The 18925-nt window shown below is 43.2% G+C and overlaps 1 protein-coding gene across 1 annotated transcript in view; it reads left to right on the top strand.

Annotated features, from left to right (window-relative positions):
- The window catches only part of HKDC1 (hexokinase domain containing 1), a 41345-nt gene extending 27810 nt beyond the window's left edge, over positions 1 to 13535 (top strand). The window contains exons 13-18 of the mRNA XM_043477228.1: positions 4042 to 4137; positions 4315 to 4414; positions 5678 to 5861; positions 7973 to 8128; positions 8764 to 8997; positions 12631 to 13535. Of these exons, the coding sequence (XP_043333163.1) occupies positions 4042 to 4137; positions 4315 to 4414; positions 5678 to 5861; positions 7973 to 8128; positions 8764 to 8997; positions 12631 to 12778 (918 nt within the window). The 3' untranslated portion in view covers positions 12779 to 13535. The remainder of the gene's footprint in view (positions 1 to 4041; positions 4138 to 4314; positions 4415 to 5677; positions 5862 to 7972; positions 8129 to 8763; positions 8998 to 12630) is intronic.
- Positions 13536 to 18925: the final 5390 nt, after the last annotated feature.

The following is an 18925-nucleotide window of genomic DNA, read 5'->3' as shown; positions in this document are numbered from 1 at the left end:
TAAGAAAAGCAGAGGCACAGAGAAGTTAAGTCGTCCAGGTTACCGTGTCTATAAACAGTGGTGGAGGGGTCAGTCCAGGACACCGACCTGAGAGCCCAGGTTCTTGCACTTTGCCCTCAGGACCTGGAACCCAGTGTTTTTGGACCATTTCGGCCGTAATACCCAGTATACTTACACATATATATGTAATTAAGATCAAAAAATCAAGAAATAGTACCTACCCTTGTTCTGTGCATTTTATTTTCTATCCTGTTTTTCTTTTTTTTTTTTTTAAGAAATAAATTTAAAGAAAAATTTTATTGGAGTATAGTTGCTTTACAATGGTGTGTTCATTTCTTCTGTATAGCAAAGTGAATCAGCTATATATATACATATATCCCGTCTTTTTTGGATTTTCTTCCTGTTTTTTTATTTTTATTTTTTTTTATTAGTTGGAGGCTAATTACTTCACAACATTTCAGTGGGTTTTGTCATACATTGATATGAATCAGCCATAGATTTACACGTATTCCCCATCCCGATCCCCCCTCCCACCTCCCTCTCCACCCGATTCCTCTGGGTCTTCCCAGTGCACCAGGCCCGAGCACTTGTCTCATGCATCCCACCTGGGCTGGTGATCTGTTTCACCATAGATAGTATACATGCTGTTCTTTTGAAACATCCCACCCTCACCTTCTCCCACAGAGTTCAAAAGTCTGTTCTGTATTTCTGTGTCTCTTTTTCTGTTTTGCATATAGGGTTATCGTTACCATCTTTCTAAATTCCATATATATGTGTTAGTATGCTGTAATGTTCTTTATCTTTCTGGCTTACTTCACTCTGTATAAGGGGCTCCAGTTTCATCCATCTCATTAGGACTGATTCAAATGAATTCTTTTTAACGGCTGTGTAATATTCCATGGTGTATGTGTACCACAGCTTCCTTATCCATTCATCTGCTGATGGGCATCTAGGTTGCTTCCATGTCCTGGCTATTATAAACAGTGCTGCGATGAACATTGGGGTGCACGTGTCTCTTTCAGATCTGGTTTCCTCAGTGTGTATGCCCAGAAGTGGGATTGCTGGGTCATATGGCATATCCTGTTTTTCATATGAGGAAATTGAGGCATACAGTCTCATCTAAACAGCAGTCGCAAAACCAGAACTGAAACAGAACTCTCCAGGGCTCTGAGAATGCCATGAAAACCCACTCACCAGGCTTACCTCTCACTCCTAATCATTCAGAGAACAGGAAGAGGGGTTCAGAAGGTGAAATTATCTGGTAATATGGCTAGATCTCTCAAAATTAAAAATGCTAGAATGCTAAGAGCCATAAGATCCATTTCTCAAGATTAATGAACAAGGATGTTCACTACACCATCACTTTTTAATAATGAAAAATTAGAAATAACCCAAATGCCTGGCAATGGAAAATGACTAAATAAAAAATGGAAATAAATTTTCATTTCCCCTAAAATGAAAAATGACTAAATATAGTATATCACTCACATGAGATGACTGGATTTTTATTTAGCAAACACATACATAGTGCTTGTTTGGTGCCTGGTGCTGTACTAAATGCTTCACAGACATTACCTACCCAGTCAGGAGGCCAGCAGAGTGCAATGGTTTGAGAGCATGGGTCTGGAACCAGATTGCCTCAATTTGCATCTTGGCTTCTCCACACTTACTGGCTGTATGACCTTGGGTGAATTACTTAACCTCTCTGCACCTTTTACTTCCTTACTTGAAAAATAGGGATTAAAATAGGTATGTTTTGTGGATTTTAAAATTTCTGTGCAGTTATACTTGAGGAGTATTTTCCATGTTAACTGACCAGCAATGGTATAAAAGATATATTACTGAGTGAGAAAAACAAGGGCTTCATAGGTGGCTCAAAGGAAAGAATCTGCCTGACAATGCAGGAGACACAGGAGACATGGTTTCGATCCCTGGGTCGGGAAGATCCCCTGGAGAAGGAAATGGCAACCCACTCCAGTATTCTTACCTGGGAAATCCCATGGACAGAGGAGCCTGGTGGGCTACAGTTTATGGATAAAAACAAATTGCAGTAGTCCACACACAATATGAATTTGAAAGCGCACATAAATAGAGAAAAAAAAAATCTGTAAGGATTCATTATCGGGCTGATAATAGAGGTTACCTCCCATATTTAGGAGGATGGGGAGTTAAAGGAGACTTTGTTGTTGTCAATAGCACTGAGTTTTTGCAAAGGTAATGCATTCTTGTATTACTGCTGCCGTTAAAAATGAATACACACGGGAATGGAAGTTGGGGGTGGGGAGGGGAAAGCCGCGTGCAGCTGTCCATGGTCCTGAGTGGTCCACAGGCACCAGTACACAGCTGCTCCTCCTGATTTGGGCCCCTGGGCCTCCAGGCCTCCCTCCCAGCAGTTCTGACAGGTTCATGAAGACATGACTAAGAAGGAAGGGAGACCAATGGAGAGCTTGGAGCAAAGACACCAATGGCTGAGGTGAAAAAAAAAAAAAAAACTTTCTTTAAAAATAATTGAAATGTAGTTGATTTACAATACTATACTAGTTTCAGGTATATAACATAATAGTTTGATATTTTTATAGGTTGTATTCTATACAAAATTATTGTAAAATACTGACTATATTCTCTTGCTGTACATTGCATCCTTGTAACTTATTTATTTTATGCCTAGAAATTTATATCTTTAAATCCCTTTTACCTATTTTGCCCCTCTCCTCACCCCTCTTCATTTTGGTAACCAATAGTTTTTCAAAAAAGAGAAACTTTTAAAAAATATGATTTGGTATAATTGCAACTAATGAGAAAGATTTTTCAACTGGGGTTGAATCTCTGAGGTTCTACATATATTCACCAGGAAAGGAGCAAGGAAGCCCAGCTTCCCAAGGACTATGGAGAGAAGGGGGGAGCCCAGAGCTGAGGGCCTCAGGGTGAGGTGGCCACTCATGCCCTGGGGTTGGGGGTGCTGCCATTAGAGTTTCTGGCCATCTCTCCTACCCCAGCCACTCTCCTGGCCTGGACACCCCAGCTTTCCCTGCACTCACCCACCCTCAGCTCTAGACTATGGAGTTTGAGGCTAGATACCTCTTGCTTCTGGCCAACAGTGTAACCATCTTTTTAAAAATTAGATATACTTCTTCTTGGTATTATAAAAAGTTAGACATATTGATTTTAGGAAAATTAGAAAATACGGACAAGCAAAAAGGAGAGACTGAAAGGTACCTGTAATCTTACATCTAAAGAGAACCACTGTCAACCCTCTGGTGTATGCATTGTTCCAGACCTTTTTCCAAATTTGAGTGTGTGTGTGGTTTTTAAAAGAATAACAGAATAGTTCACATCTGTATTTGTTCAATGTGAGTTCACCTAACAGTGTATGGTAAACATCTTCCTCTAACGGCTAACATTCTCTTAAAGTTTTATGTTTTTGTGGCTCTAGAGCATTTCCTATATTGATATACAATGATAGATCCATATTGTTGGAAAGACAGAATGTGTGCGTGTGTGTGTTATTTACTCAGTTGTGTCTGACTCTTTGCGACCCCATGAACTGCAGTCCACCGGGCTCTTCTGTCCATGGAATTTTCCAGGCAAGTATACTGGAGTGGGTAGCCATTCCCTTCTCCAGGGGATTCTCCCAACCCAGGGATCAAACCCACATCTCTTGCATTGCAGGCAGATTCTTTGCTGCCTTAGCCACCCATTTTTCCTGTGAAACCATGCTTTGATGAACATTTTGTAGCTTTATCTTTGATCATGACGATGTGATTGATTGGATAAATCAGCAGTGGTCTTTGTTCTGTGCAGGCATGGCCAGGGAACATGAGTTGATGTAAATTTCTGCAATTATTCCACTCAGCAGTAGACCTTGTCTGAGCGTCATGCTTCATGGTGCCTCTGGGTCCAGTGTTAGGGATCCAGATGGAAGCACAGTGAAAAGCATTTGGACAGCAGTTAGCTGTAGTCCCCTGCATCTATTTGATGCTGAGGTTGTGCAGTGGTTCCAGCAAACTATTGCTCAAGTGAATTTGCCTTCCTTTCTTTCAGGGAACACTCATTGAGTGGACCAAAGGCTTCAAAGCTACTGACTGTGAAGGGGAAGATGTGGTGGATATGCTCAGGGAGGCCATCAAGAGGAGAAATGTATGATATGGTGTTGAAGTGCATACCTGACCTTGTCCCTTCCCCAAGGCCCCCGTGCTATGTCATCAGACACCAGCCCTGCGACTCTGGCCTCTGCCCACCTCAGTCTGATGTGCCCCTCGTTGAGACTGTTTGGCCTGCCCATCCTACTTACAGTAGAGCTCTCTTCCTTTGCAGGAATTTGACCTGGACATAGTTGCAGTTGTGAATGACACAGTGGGGACCATGATGACCTGTGGCTATGAAGATCGTAATTGTGAGGTTGGCCTGATTGCAGGTGAGTGATCAGGCATGTCCCATTGGCCTGCTCCCATCTGATCTTTTGGAAGTTACCTTTTAACATACTGAGGGGCAGGGGGCCATTGTTCCTTTACATAGGGGCTCTGAAGCCAGCTTTGTCCATGGCTGAGATGAAGTTAACATTGGGATTTCAGGTCTCCTAATTCCCAAGTCTTTACTTAATATCTTTTCCCCTAAGGGTTCTAAGCCAAGATTGTCTTTTCAGTTGAGGAAGAAGAATAACTTGGAAAGAGGGAACTTTCACATTTGGGCCTTGGGGCAGATTTTACTGGGTGGAGGGAGACCACAGTTGGATCATGTTGGTTGGCCTGGAGCTGAGAGAGCTCCAAGGTATGATATAGGCATTTTAGGAGTCTTCTGGAAAAGTCTGGCAGTGATTAAGTAGATTCCAGAGGGATGACTGTAAGTGGTGAGGGGACAGGTGCATTTGAACAGATGGAGACAGGGGCAGTGGGCATTCCGAGTGACAGACACTGGTTAAGTAATCCCAGAATCTGAGAAAGTTGTTCCAGCTGGTTGTCTGGGTTTCCTGAGTGTAAGTAGTACATAGCACATGGAGATGGGGATATATTGAGATGTCTTCAGTGCCAAGGAGAGGTTTCATCTCACTCTAAACTTCACCTGCTTTGTGACCTTGGGCAGGTTGCTTATTCTGTCTGGACTTGAGCTTCCTCATCCATGGGAAGGGTTGGGCTAGATCTGGGAGGTCAAAGAGGTGAGATTTGTTTGACTGAAGATGATAATTGCCTGGACTGTTGTCTTGAGAATAGCTCTGAGACCAGGTCATGGACAAAGTAGAAGAGGGTGGTGTTCAGATACCAAGTGTCTGCTTATCCAAGACTAGATGGTTCCTCATGGTCCCTGCCAGCTCTGCTAACTCTGTGACTACTTGGAGCTCACTTTGTGTGCCTATGGCTTATCAATAATGAGGAGGGTGAGGAGGAGGATAATGGTATCACAGGTACAAATTCTATGTGGAGGAAACTTACAGACATCATCTCATTTTTTTCTTGATAACAAATCTATAAGACAGGTGTTAGTTCCTTTTTACAGATGAAGAAATTGGATCTATGAAAGATGAAATACTTGCCTATAGTCACCCAACTATAAATATAAAGCTGAAGTCCACACCCAGTTGTATCTGACTCCAAACCTAAATTCCTATCTACTGTACCCTGCTGGCTCTTTAAGACCTAGTGGTGTCTTCTGAAGGCTAAAGTCCCTTCATGATTCCTTCTAGGAACAGGCAGCAACATGTGCTACATGGAGGAAATGAGAAACATTGAACTGGTGGAAGGGGATGAAGGGAAGATGTGCATTAATACCGAGTGGGGAGGATTTGGAGATAATGGCTGCCTAGATGATATCCAGACCCAATATGACAAGGAGGTGGATGAGGGGTCCTTGAATCCTGGCAAACAGAGGTGAGAAGAGGGTGTTTGTACATTTCTGTAAGTTGTCCAACTTCAGCAGATCTATGGGGGTGCCCTTTCCATATTACAGATATGTGTATAGTTTGTATATTTATGACAACTCTTTGTCAGATGTCAGTGAAGTGTCTAATTTGAATAAAAGCAAAGGTGGCCCAGTGGTAAAGAATCCTCGTGCAATGCAAGAGACGCAAGAGACACAGGTTCTACCCCTGGGTCAGGAAGATTCCCTAGAGAAGGAAATGGCAACTCACTCCAGTATTCTTGCCTGGGAAATCCCATGGACAGAGGAACCTGACAGGTTACAGCCCCTGGGGTCACAAAGAGTCTGACACAACTAGAGCACGGACACAGAAGCAGCAAAATGTTATGAAAAGTTTCCAACAAACAGAAAGTGTGCCTTTTTCTAATTACCATAACGTTACCATAAGGTCTAGAGGTGGCTTTGGAAATGAGGCCGAGGTTGTCAGGAAGTCTATTCACTGTGGCCTTGATGTCACACAGCAAGGGCATGGTGGGCCTCTCAAGATGGGTTTCTAGTAAGTCTTGTTTAGAGGTCGACATCCTCAATCCTTCAAGAGCAGGCTGCCAGATTGCTGACCTCTGTGGTTCTGGGGTTGGGTAAGTAACTGCAAGTGAAGGATGGGAATCCTGGTTCTCAGCCATGACGTCATGTCCCAGCATGGGTCACAATCACTTGTAAGGGTTATTCCAATTGCTAACCATACTAAAAATACTGAAAACAATGAATGGTTAAAAAAATAAACAGAAAACAGAGTACATTTTCATTTGCATTCTCATATAGCTTCTTTAGTCGGAGAGAAAGGGGTAGAGCTAGCATGGGGGGAACTGATTATTAGCCTGGGCCCGTCTATTTCTGTAAGGGTTGGCATACTTTTTCTGTAAAGGATCAGAGAGTAAATGTTTTACTCTCAGACCATGTGGTCTTTGTCACGACTAAGCTCAGTGTCTTTCTATATAAAATAAAATAAGGATATAGATTTACTGTGAGAAAATATCCAAGTGGAAAAGTTGAGCTAGGAAATGTGATGGGATGCCTGGGTCTCAGACGCCTTGCTGACTATTCAACTGAGAACACTCAGTCGGAAGAGGCTTGACAAGCCCAAGACCAGCCCTGGTGGTCCCACATCTTCCTTTGGCACTAATCTTTGTAGCTGGGAGGTGGGTGAGTTACCGTAAGCCCAGCTGAACCAGGGGCCAAAATCACAAGGGACCTGAATTCCAAGTTGGGGCATCCAAGTTTTGTGTCTGAATCCGTTGGAGGTTCTCATTTCTGGAGTGAAGAGTGTTAGGGGGCAACATACTTGGATTTACTTTGCTGTCCCCATTGTGTGTCTAAGTGTTGGTTCCTTAGACTGATGAAATCCTGAGCAGTTAAGAGAACGCAAGTCCAGCATGTAAGTCTCAGGCACACTCGGATTTTCATTTGACCCTGCAGGCAGTGGGAGTCCAGCTGCACCTCATTGTTATTAATACTGTCACACATACCTGGGCAGAGTGCCTGGTCAGTGCCTGTTGATTGTAGAGCTTCTTTTTCTCTTGTACCTTCCATCATGGAGCTCACAGCCTGGTAGGAAGAAGGAAGGGAGCTAACATTTTGAACCACGCATGGTGTGTGTATGCAGTTCAAATGTGTTATCTCATGGAGCAGAAGCTCTAGTGGAGATTTCTTCAAATACAAAGCCAAGGTAAACTAGCTTTGGGGCTAGAAAAGGGACTTATTTTAGCTTCGGGTCTACTGTGTACCAGATGTGTGGTTCCCAACAGCCTTGTGGGGTCAGTGATTTGCTCCCTGTTTCATAGATGATGGCTTATAGTCCTTACTCAGGTCATGCAGCTAATGTGTGGCAGAGCTGGAACTTGGCTTCTGCTCAACGTGTCTCCAAAGCCTGGCCTTCCCACATCATACTGTCTCTTGCATGCACTTCTCTGGGCCTGCTGCCCGCTCCACCCCACTGTGACCCAGGCAGCTAGTGGATGCCAGTGGCACGCCTTCCATGCTCTGACGTGTGATCCTCTTGGGAACCGCTCACCAGCACTGATTTCCCTGCTCTCACCAACCTTGTCTCTCTTTCTCTCAACAGATACGAGAAAATGACCAGTGGGATGTACCTGGGGGAGATTGTGCGGCAGATCCTGATCGACTTGACCAAGCAGGGTCTCCTCTTCCGCGGCCAGATTTCAGAACGTCTCCGGACCAGGGGCATCTTTGAAACCAAGTTCTTGTCTCAGATTGAAAGGTGACTCGTGGTCAATTTCACCTGCTTGATGTAAAAGGTCCTATATTGGGACATGCTGCTGTATCACCAGGCTCCAGCAGATTTGAAATTTAAAAATAGAGAGTAAGGGCCTGGCTGGGCAGAGGGTTGCTTCCTGGGGCTGCTCCCACTCTCCAGCTACATCAGTACTACAGCACCCAGCTGAGGAGCCAGAAGCTTGTCTGGACCCCTAGATTCCTAAATGGTTATGGAAGAGTTAGGTTAGGTTAAAAAATGATCCTCTTCTGGGACTTCCCTGGTGATCTGGTGGCTAAGCCTCTGTGTTCCCAGTGCAAGGAGCCTGGGTTCCATCCCTGGTCAGGAAAATAGATCCCCCATGCTGCAACTAAAACCTGGTGCAGCCAAATAAATAATAAAAAAAATGATCCTCTTTTGATTCTGAAAAGATGATGTGCTAATACTTTAAAGATGATGGGACTTTCTGGGGGTGACAGACCTTCTAGAATCTCAGCTTCTAAGGCATCCTGCTCCAACCTTGCCTCTGCTGGGACCATTTCTTCTCCTGCTCAGGCAGGAGATGGGGGGCTGTGAGACCTGGGGAGCAGGTTCCAGGGCTCCAGCAATAGGTCTTGACATCCTGCTCTGCTTGCTGGCAGCGACCGGCTGGCCCTCCTCCAGGTCAGGAGGATCCTGCAGCAGCTCGGCCTGGACAGCACGTGTGAGGATAGCATCGTGGTGAAGGAGGTGTGCGGTGCTGTGTCCCGGCGGGCGGCCCAGCTTTATGGTGCTGGCCTGGCTGCCATCGTGGAGAAGAGGAGGGAAGACCAGGGACTTGAGCACATGAGGATCACCGTGGGTGTGGACGGCACCCTGTACAAGCTGCACCCGCAGTGAGTACTCCGGAGACTCAGGGCTGGGGGCTGAGGCTGACTGTGGACCCCTTTGGGGCTGACAGACAAAGTGGCTCTGCTTCCTAGTGCTATGATGTGGGAGTGTTCACCACCCTCCCCAAACCCCAGGCTCCTCATCTGTATCAGGCAGGCAGAAATAACCTCTACATCAGGGGCCTGCATGAGGACTGGGTGAGTTCATACATGTGAAGTGTTTTACACTGTCCTCGGGTGGTGCTAGTGGAACCCGCCTGCCAATGCAGGAGACATAAGAGACATAGGTTCGATTTGTGGGTCAGAAAGATCCCTGGAGGAGGGCACGGCAAGTATTCTTGCCTGTAGTATTCTTGTCCACTCCAGTATTCTTTCCTGGAGAATCCCATGGACGGAGGAGCCTGGCAGGCTGCAGTCCATAGCATCACAAAGAGTCAGACATGACTGAAACACCTTAGCACACACGCAGTAAATACAGGTGGTTATCATTAACACAGTCCAAACTGACCTCACAGGGAGCAATGAGAACTGAGTATTTTCCACATAACAGAGAGTGTGTCAAGTATGAGCTCAGAATCAGCAGGCAGAAGGATGAAGAGTGAATTTGAATCCTGGCTCCACTGCTTAGAAGCTGGGAGGCCCAGGGCCAGTTTCTTACCCTCTTTGACGCTAGTTCTTTATCTGTAAAAGGGTGATAAAAATTGTACCTACCTCATAGGTTGTCAGGAGAATTCAGTTAAATAGTGTCTGTAGACTATGTGACATATTACAAAGATGGCAATGATGGCAGCTTTTATTTTTATTTAATGTTTCACATTTTACCTTGGTAGATGAAGAAAGGTTTTAGCCAGCTTGTAAAAATTTCTAATCATGCTGAAATATATAGATAAACATATTATTACTGTAATCCTTGATGCTTAGCCCTTCCTATGATGCTGACTAATTATCCAGGATAACTGACTGATTTCTTTTCTTGAGTCTTCCCTTGAGGTCACAGATTTTTGCTGTGATTCCTGCAAGCCTCTTCCTTTGAACCAACACCTGAACAAAGGACAAAAACCATATAATCATTTCAATAGGTGCAGACAAAACTTTTGATAAAATCTAGCACAACAGACTGGTTCCAAATAGGAGAAGGAGTATGTCAAGGATGTATATTGTCACCCTGCTTATTTGACTCATATGTAGAGTACATCATGAGAAATGCTGGGCTGGATGAAGCTCCAGTTGGAATCAAGATTGCTGGGAGAAATATCCATAACCTCAGATATGCAGATGACACCACACTTACGGCAGAAAGCAAAGAAGAACTAAAGAACCTCTTGATGAAAGTAAAAGAGGACAGTGAAAAAGTTGGCTTAAAGCTCAATATTCAGAAAACTAAGATCATAGCATCTGGTCCCATCACTTAATGGCAAATAGATGGGGAAACAGTGGAAACACTGAGAGACTTTATTTTTTTGGGCTCCAAAATCACTGAAGATGGTGACTGCAGCCATGAAATTAAAAGACGTTTACTCCTTGGAAGAAAAGTTATGACCAACTTAGACATCATATTATAAAGCAGAGACATTATTTTGCCAACAAAGGTCTGTCTAGTCAAAGCTATGGTTTTTCCAATAGTCATATATGGATGTGAGAGTTGGACTATTAAGAAAGCTGAGTGCTGAAGAATTGATGCTTTTGAACTGTGGTGTTGGATAAGACTCTTGAGAGTCCCTTGGACTGCAAGGAGATCCAACCAGTCCATCCTAAAGGAGATCAGTCCTGGGTGTTCATTGGAAGGACTGATGCTAAAGCTGAAACTCCAGTACTTTGGCCACCTGATGTGAAGAGCTGACTCATTTGAAAAGACCCCTGATGCTGGGAAAGATTGAGGGCAGAAAGAGAAGGGGACGGCAGAGGATGGGATAGCTGGATGCCATCACTGACTCAATGGACATAAGTTTGAGTAAACTCCGGGAGTTAGTGATGGACAGGGAAGCCTGGTTTGCTGCAGTCCATGGGGTCACAAAGAGTCGGACACGACTGAGCGACTGAACGGAGCACCTTTTATGATAAGAGCACTCAACAAACTAAGAATAAAGGAACTCCTTCAACCTGATAAAAGCATCTGTGAAAAACCCACAGCTGATGCCATACTTACTGGGAAGCACTGGATGGATGATTTCACCTTAAAGTTAGGAACAAGACAAGGATGTCCACTCTTGCCACTGTTCTTCAACCTTGTACTGTTTCTAACACTGCCTACAGATGATTGTGTGGTTTTTGTCTCTCAGTCAAGTCTTTATTTAAGGGAGAGGCTTATAGGATCCAGGTCAAAAAATTATGTGACCTCAAAGGGAGAATCAAGTGTAAGTCTAGACAGGCAGTTAGGCAAGAAAAAGAACTAAAAGGCATCCATATTGGAAAAGCAAAACTACAACTATCTTTATTTGCAGATGACATGATTTTGTATATAGAAATCCTAAGGAATCCACAAAAAACTATTGGAACTAAGAAACAAATTCAGTCAAGTTTCAGGATGTAAGATCAGTATACAAAAATCAACTGCATTTCTATGCATTAACAATGAATAATCTGAAAATGAAGTTAAGAAAACAATTCCATTGAAATAGCATCAAAAAGAATAAAATACTTAACAATAAATTAACCAAAGAGGTATAAGACTTGTACACTGAAAACTACAAAACATTGTTGAAATTAAGAAAGACCTAAATAATTGGAAAAATATACTAGTGGATTGAAAGGCTTAAGGTTGTTAAGGGAACAATTTACCATCTTTTTGTCTAACTGAAGTATAGTTGACATGCAATATTATATTAGTTTTAGGTATACAACATAATTATTTGATATTTATATACATTGCAAATTGATCACCACCATAAGTCTAGTAACCACCTGTCACTGTATAAAGTTACTGCAATATTATTGACTATATTTTCTATGCTGTATATTATATCCCACTGACTTACTTATTTTATAACTGAAAGTTTGTACCTCTTAATCCCCTTTACCTGTTTTGCCTGATCCTCTAGTCCCCTCCCTTCTGACGACCACCAGTGGTTTGTTCTCTGTATCTGTAACTCTGTTTCTGTTTTGTTTTGTTTTTTCACATATAAGTGAAATCATGCTGTATGTCTTTCTTTGTTTGACTTACTTCACTTAGCGTAATTCCCTCTAGATCCTTTCATCTTTTTGCAAATGGCAAGATATCATCCTTTTTATAACTAATATACCGTTGTGTGTATATGTGTGTGTGTATGTATCATATTTCTTTATCCATTCATCTATTGATGGACAATTGGGTTGCTTTCATATTTTGGCTGTTGTAAATAATGCTGCAATGACCATAGGGATACATGTATCTTTTCTATTTAGTGTTTTGTTTTCTTTGGTTGAATACCCAGAAGTGGAATTAGTGGATCATGTGCTGGTTCTACTTTTAAATTTTTGAAGACCCTCCATACTGTTTTCTATAATGGCTATGCAAGTTTACAGTCTCACCATCAACAGATGAATGGATAAACAAAATGTGGCACATCTGTACAATGGAACATTACTCATAAAGAGGCATGAACTACTGATACATGCTACAACTAAGTGCCAATGATGTTTTCCCTTTCTCTTTTTCTATAGCTTTTCTCGGATACTGCGGGAAACTGTGAAAGAACTAGCTCCTCAATGTGATGTGATGTTCATGCTGTCAGAAGATGGGAGTGGAAAGGGAGCAGCTCTGATCACTGCTGTGGCCAAGAGGCTACAGCAGGCCCAAAGGGAGCACTAGGAAGCCCCTGGGGTGGGGCCTGGTGTTCTTTGGCTGCTGACCAGCCTTTCCTCTGGCAGATGTCAAGACCAACATGCAAGCTTCTGGCTGGCTTCACCTTCTGGATGGCCAAAAGAGAACCCCAGGTTCTTGGGTACTCTTAGGATTTTGTTACTGGCTTTCAACGGCATTAAATGACTCTCTATTTGCCATCTTTGTACCAAAGATGGGCCAACTTGTAAAACCAAAGCACTGGTCCCGAGAGATTCCGTTTCAGCAAATTTCTCAATTCAGCTGTTAATTTTCTGTGGCTTAGGGTCCTGTGACTGCTGGACTTGGAAGCAAACACACAATCTGCCCAGGTGGCCTGGCTGGCTGACTTCCTTATGGGAATGCTTCAGTCATGGCTTGTAGCAGATTGGGCCATCTACTGGGAATGCACATTTCAGAGGGATAGAGGCTTATGTAATCACCTGGAGATCTACTCTGACTTGTCATGTTGACTTCAAGCATGAAGTGAGAACAAAAACTTTGGAGTATTCAGTCCCAGGAAGAAACGTTGATTGCCAGGGATCTCAGGAAACTCTTCACGCTTAAAGTGAGTTATATCAGCGCCCTGTAGGATTTGTTTCTCAATACATGTGAGTGACAGGGAGGGTGCTGTTCGGGGCACCTGTTAGTCATTTTACAGGTGGTTTGTGCCACTGCTAATGATAGCTTTATAAAGGACTATCAGGTATATGAAATCCAGTAAATAAAAAAATATTTGATTTCCCAAGAATCTTTGAATGAAGTTTTAATATTTCATCTGGGAATGAAATGATTTCATTCCTTGGGGACTCCATGCTCTGTTGGTGGAAGAAGAGACACATAGAGTCAGAAGTTGTGGTTTAAACTCTCTAGTTTAAACCTCTTACCAACAAGGAGAAAATATATGGACTATTTTCTATAATATCTTCAACAAATTATCTGAATTTGATTTGAATGAATACTTCCTGTGACCAGGGCGTTTACCACATGATCCTACAGCTCTTGCTTTGGAAAAGCAGGAGTTGACCAGAAGAACTTTCATCTTCCAAACTGACCCCTACCTCTCTGGAACTCGGCCCCTCCTACATGCCCCATCTGTCTATTCTACCCTCCAGAACTAAGAGGAATTGGCCTGTCCTTGACCTTTTTCCCACTGGATGTCCTCTCTCTTTTTCTTTCTATTCATTTAATTCCCCGCTCCCATTCTCTAAACCACCTGTAACCTTCTACCTTATCACAGAGTTATCTGTACACATTTCTTATCAGGCCTGGTAGATTGTAAGTGCTTTGTTAGATACATTTTTGTTCTGGCCCAGTGAACCCAGCACTGTGCCATTCCTATTAAATATTTCCTAGATAGAGGCATGATTGAAATAAAGTCTTCCAAGAAATTTTTCTTAGAATAAGTGTAGGCCATTATCATGGGTAACAAACTGAATAGAATGATATTTGATATTCCAGACCATGCAGGTTGATTTATTTCATGTACTTAATGGTGCTAATTGTCTCCATTTGCTAAAGCAGGACATTCAAACAGATAGAACGGAGGAGGCTGGAGGGAGGGTAAGAGAGAGTTCAGTTGAGGCTTGGGGACAGATGAGGGAGTTCCCTAGGAAATATTTTTTCACACATTTATGAAATAGGTATGGAGATACTGTTGTGGACAGGTTTTAGATTTATGAAAATGAACTTTTTTTTTTTTTTTTTGCATTGGCATTATACCTCTCTTCAAGGATGTTGTGTGGGTTTGTTAAATTATCTTTTTGCATGTTGAGGTTATGCCTCCTTGGGGAAATGTTTCACCTTAACAGATTTTGCTTAGTTAGCCCCAGACCTTGTTGTCCTTATTATCCTTTTCCCAGTTCTGCTATTCCTAAGATACCCCCAGCTCCAAGTCCCTTTCTCTCCTGATTCTGCTGGGGTCTCTCCCTTTGCCATCCTGCCTGGATGGATGACCTGGCCCAGAGATTCAGGGATCTGTACCACCACCTTCTCCCACCACCTGGTCTTTCAGCACATGTTTGGCAGGTTCGAAGTCACCTGGCCTACTTGTCTCTCGGGTTGGTTTCTTGCAAGAAAGAGAAGCCCCAAGGTATCTAGGCAACATTCTGACTACTGATAGCATCATAGAATCCTTGAACCAAAACGGAACTGCAGAGAGGGCAGATACCCTTTTTGCCGTCTTTGGACTGGCCAGCCCCAGAAACACCCGGGGCAATGGAGGGCTAACTTCTCACAGTTTACTAGGCAGGACCAGCAACCACACAACAAGGTAAACTGTCCTCACGCACATCCCACAGGCTTGTCCTCTTAGAACAGGCATTGTTGTCTACGTTTTCTACTTCTGTGGTGACTCTCCCAGTCACTTTTTGTCCAGAAACAACTGATGAATATAAGTGTAAGAACTAGAGTTTCCCCGTGACTATGGCCCCAGAACAAATGGGATCATTCCCACTCTCTCTCTTCAGAAATCTTGTTTTCTCTCCTCTCCATCAGACGGAATGGGTGCTCCATGAGAATAAGCAGTTGGGTTTCATTTTTCCTGTTGTCCCCAGAGCCTACCCCAGTGGCTGGCATTGAGTACCACTGGACAGTTCTCTAAACGAACAAATGAATGAATGCTCAAACAAGCATGTGAATGAATTTTTGCTCTCCTTTGAATCACTCCATTCTTCTACCCCACCCAATGGGACTTGAGCCTTACACAAAATACTCTATAAATGATAGCTCAACAAATGTTGAGCCCTGTTCTAGGCACTGAGGAGCCAATGAATATAAGGTACCATTCCTGCTTCGTGAGGACTCACAGGCTACCAGGGAAGGAAAGGTATATAAATATATATGATACAATAGGGTAAACAGGAACAAGGTGAACATGCAATTCATGACCATGTGCTGCATCCTTTAGATCAGGAACTCAGTCTGTGTGTGTGCATGCATGTGTGTGAACGTGACCATAAACCCCTTTGGCAATCATGAGAAATCTATGGGTCCTTTCTCAGAATGTTTTTAAATGCATTAAATACCTAGGATTACAAAGGAAGTCAGTGGTAGTGAATTAGAGTTATTAGAATATTACATTGGCAGTGTATTAATAGATGTGCTTATTGTTAATGCATTCTATGACAAACCTAATAACAATCATAGTCTTCCTGATGAGTGTAAACAGTATTTTGAGACATTTGCAACAATAGCTTGTAAATGAAAATTTCCATGGTTTTCACTGGAGAGAAAGTTACAGGTGCAGCTGTTGCTCATATTTGTAATGGAAGGAAAGGCTAAATTTTAATTAGAAATGATTAAAATAAAGTTGAAACCCTTTCCCAAAGAAGTTTATGAACTCCTTGCTTTGAGAGTCATTGCACCCTCCACCCCCCACCCTTCACCATGGGGTCCAGGTTAATAATCTCTGATCAAAATAGAACTGGTGCTTACTTAGGGATAGCATATTAGATGGCAAAGAGGCAGTATGGTTTGAATTCAGAAGAACTAGACATGCTATTTAAACTTCCCGAGCTTCAACTTCCTCATGTGAGAAAGGAGAATAATATAACAGCCTAACACAGTTGTGTGAGCAACGCAAGCTGAACATGTGGACTTGTGGATAAGCTATAAGCCATTTGTACACATGTGAGGTGGTTGTGTTATGGTCGTCATGGTTGTTATGGGCATCTTACCAGTGGTGTGATCAACTCAAATGTCAGCATTAAGGTCCTTCCAAGCCCATTGTCTAGACATATAAATGGCTCATGACTGGCAACTGAAGCAAATGCATTTCTCACAACCCCTTCCTTCCATCTCTACTGCCTTGTTATTCCCTCTCTTGCCATTTCACAGTTGAAATTCCGAGTGAACTATATTTTATTACAGAAAGCAGGGGACTTGGGAGAAGTTGGAAAATAAATAATAGAGGAATCTGGTAGCTCATATTTAGGGTGAAGTAAGAGGTGATTAAAGTAAAAGAGTTGGGTTATTTTCTGTTCCAGTCAGGGAAGGAATGAAGCTGGGGAGAAAGTGAAAATACAAAAACTCTTCCAGTTTTTTTTCTTTCATTTTTTGTTTTTCTAATGAGAAGGAGAGAGAGATAGGAAGAAAGGTAGGTTATTGACAAGCTTGGGAATCAGAATGGCTTGAGGGGTTGACCTCAAGAGCAGGGATGGATTAACAGCACAAGGGACAACTGCAAGGTCTGCAGTTCACGTCATGATCTGTATGTGACCCAGTTCCTATCGAGTCACCTGTGTGTCAGCTCACATGGTCTCAAGTGGCCTTTCACAAGGTATGTTCTAAGTTTAACTGGATATTCCCAAGTTCACTAGTCCCTGGAGTCAGTCACAGTTTCCTTTAATACTTGAATGAAATGGCTTATTTCTCCATACTTATTTCTAGATACTGCAGAAAGCTCTGTCCCCCAGCCCTAGTATTTCAGCAGTTCCTAAAAGGAATGCTTATATCTTCCCATTACTTCTCTAATTCCTGCCTCCAGTTTGCTTCCCACTCATCTCAGCTGATTTCACAATTCCTACAGCTGCTGCCTCTCTGCTTGTTTTGCCTGATCTGTGGGTCTGTCCTTTTTTGATTCCCCAAAACACCATTAACTCAAGGCCAGTGACTGGAACACACTTAGCTAAACATTTGGGGACTGTGGAGGGGGACTCCATCACAGAATAGGAAACAATTAATTGATGGCATAAGATGGCATAATAGAAGGACATGTGCTCATTTTCTCCTGCAAGAACTCCAAAACTACAACTTGCTGCTGAACAACCATTGACTGGAGAATGTTGGGTCCCACCAAAAAAAGATACCCCACATCCAAGGGCAAAGGAGTAGCCCCAGCAAGACAGGAGGGGTGAAATCCCATTTAGAATCAAACCCCTTACCCACCAGAGATGCCAGGAGGGCTCAAACAAACCTTGTGCCCACCAGGACCCAGAGACCCCACAGAGACTGAGCCAGAACTGTGTTTGAGTGTCTTCTGCAAAGGTACAGGTCAACAGTGGCCTACCACAGGGGCAGGGACTCTGGGTGCAGCAGACCTGGGTATGGCATAAGCCCTCATGGAGGAGGTCGCCATTAACCCCACCATAGAGCTGCCAGAACTCACACAGGACTGGGTAAACAGACTCTTGGAGGGCACAAACAGAACCTTGTGTGCACTAGGACCCAGGAGAAAGGAGCAGTGACCCCACAGGAGACTGACTCAGACTTGCCCGTGAGTGTCCAGGAGTCTCCAGCGGAGGCGTGGGTCGACGATGACCTGCTGCAGTGTTGGGGGCACTGAGTGCAGCAGTGCATGCATGGGACATTTTGAAAGAAGTTTCCATCATCTTCATTACCTCCATCACAGTTTGGCCTTGGGTCAAACAACAGTGAGGGAACACAGCCTCGCCCATCAAAAGAAAATTGGATTAAAGATTTACTGAGCATGGCCCCACCCATCAGAACAAGACCCAGTTTCCCCCTCAGTCAGTCTCTCCCATCAGGAAGCTTCCTATGAACCTCCTATCCTTCTCCATCAGAGGGAAGACAGTGAAAACCACAATCACAGAAAACTAACTAAATTGGTCACATGGACCATAGCCTTGTCTAACTCAATGAAACTATGAGCCATGCCACGTAGGGCCACTCAAGACGGATGGATCATGCTGGAGAGTTCTGACAAAACATGCTCCATTGGAGAAGGGAATGGCAAACCACTTCAGTATTCTTGCTTGAGAACCCCATGAATAGCATGAAAAGGCAAAAAAGATAGGACACTGAAAGATTAACTCCCCAGGTCGGTAGTTCCCAAATATGCTACAGGAGATCAGTGGATAAATAACTCCAGAAAGAATGAAGAGATGGAGCCAAAGCAAAAACAACATCCAGTTGTGGATATGACTGGTGATAGAAGTAAAGTCTGATGCTGTAAAAAACAACGTTGCATAGGAACTTGGAATGTTAAGTCCATGAATCAAAGCAAATTGGAAGTGGTCAAACAGGAGATGGCAAGAGTGAACATCGAAATTTTAGGAATCAGTGAACTAAAATGGACTGGAATAGGCGAATTTAACTCAGATGATCATTTAGATCATGGCATCCGGTCCCATCACTTCATGGCAAATAGATAGGGAGACAGTGGAAACAGTGGCTGAC

The sequence above is a fragment of the Cervus canadensis genome, chromosome 8 (genome assembly GCF_019320065.1).
Source record: "Cervus canadensis isolate Bull #8, Minnesota chromosome 8, ASM1932006v1, whole genome shotgun sequence".
Classification (NCBI taxonomy): domain Eukaryota; kingdom Metazoa; phylum Chordata; class Mammalia; order Artiodactyla; family Cervidae; genus Cervus; species Cervus canadensis.
Note: the sequence above shows the minus strand (reverse complement) of the source record. Positions and strands in the feature narration are given on the sequence as shown.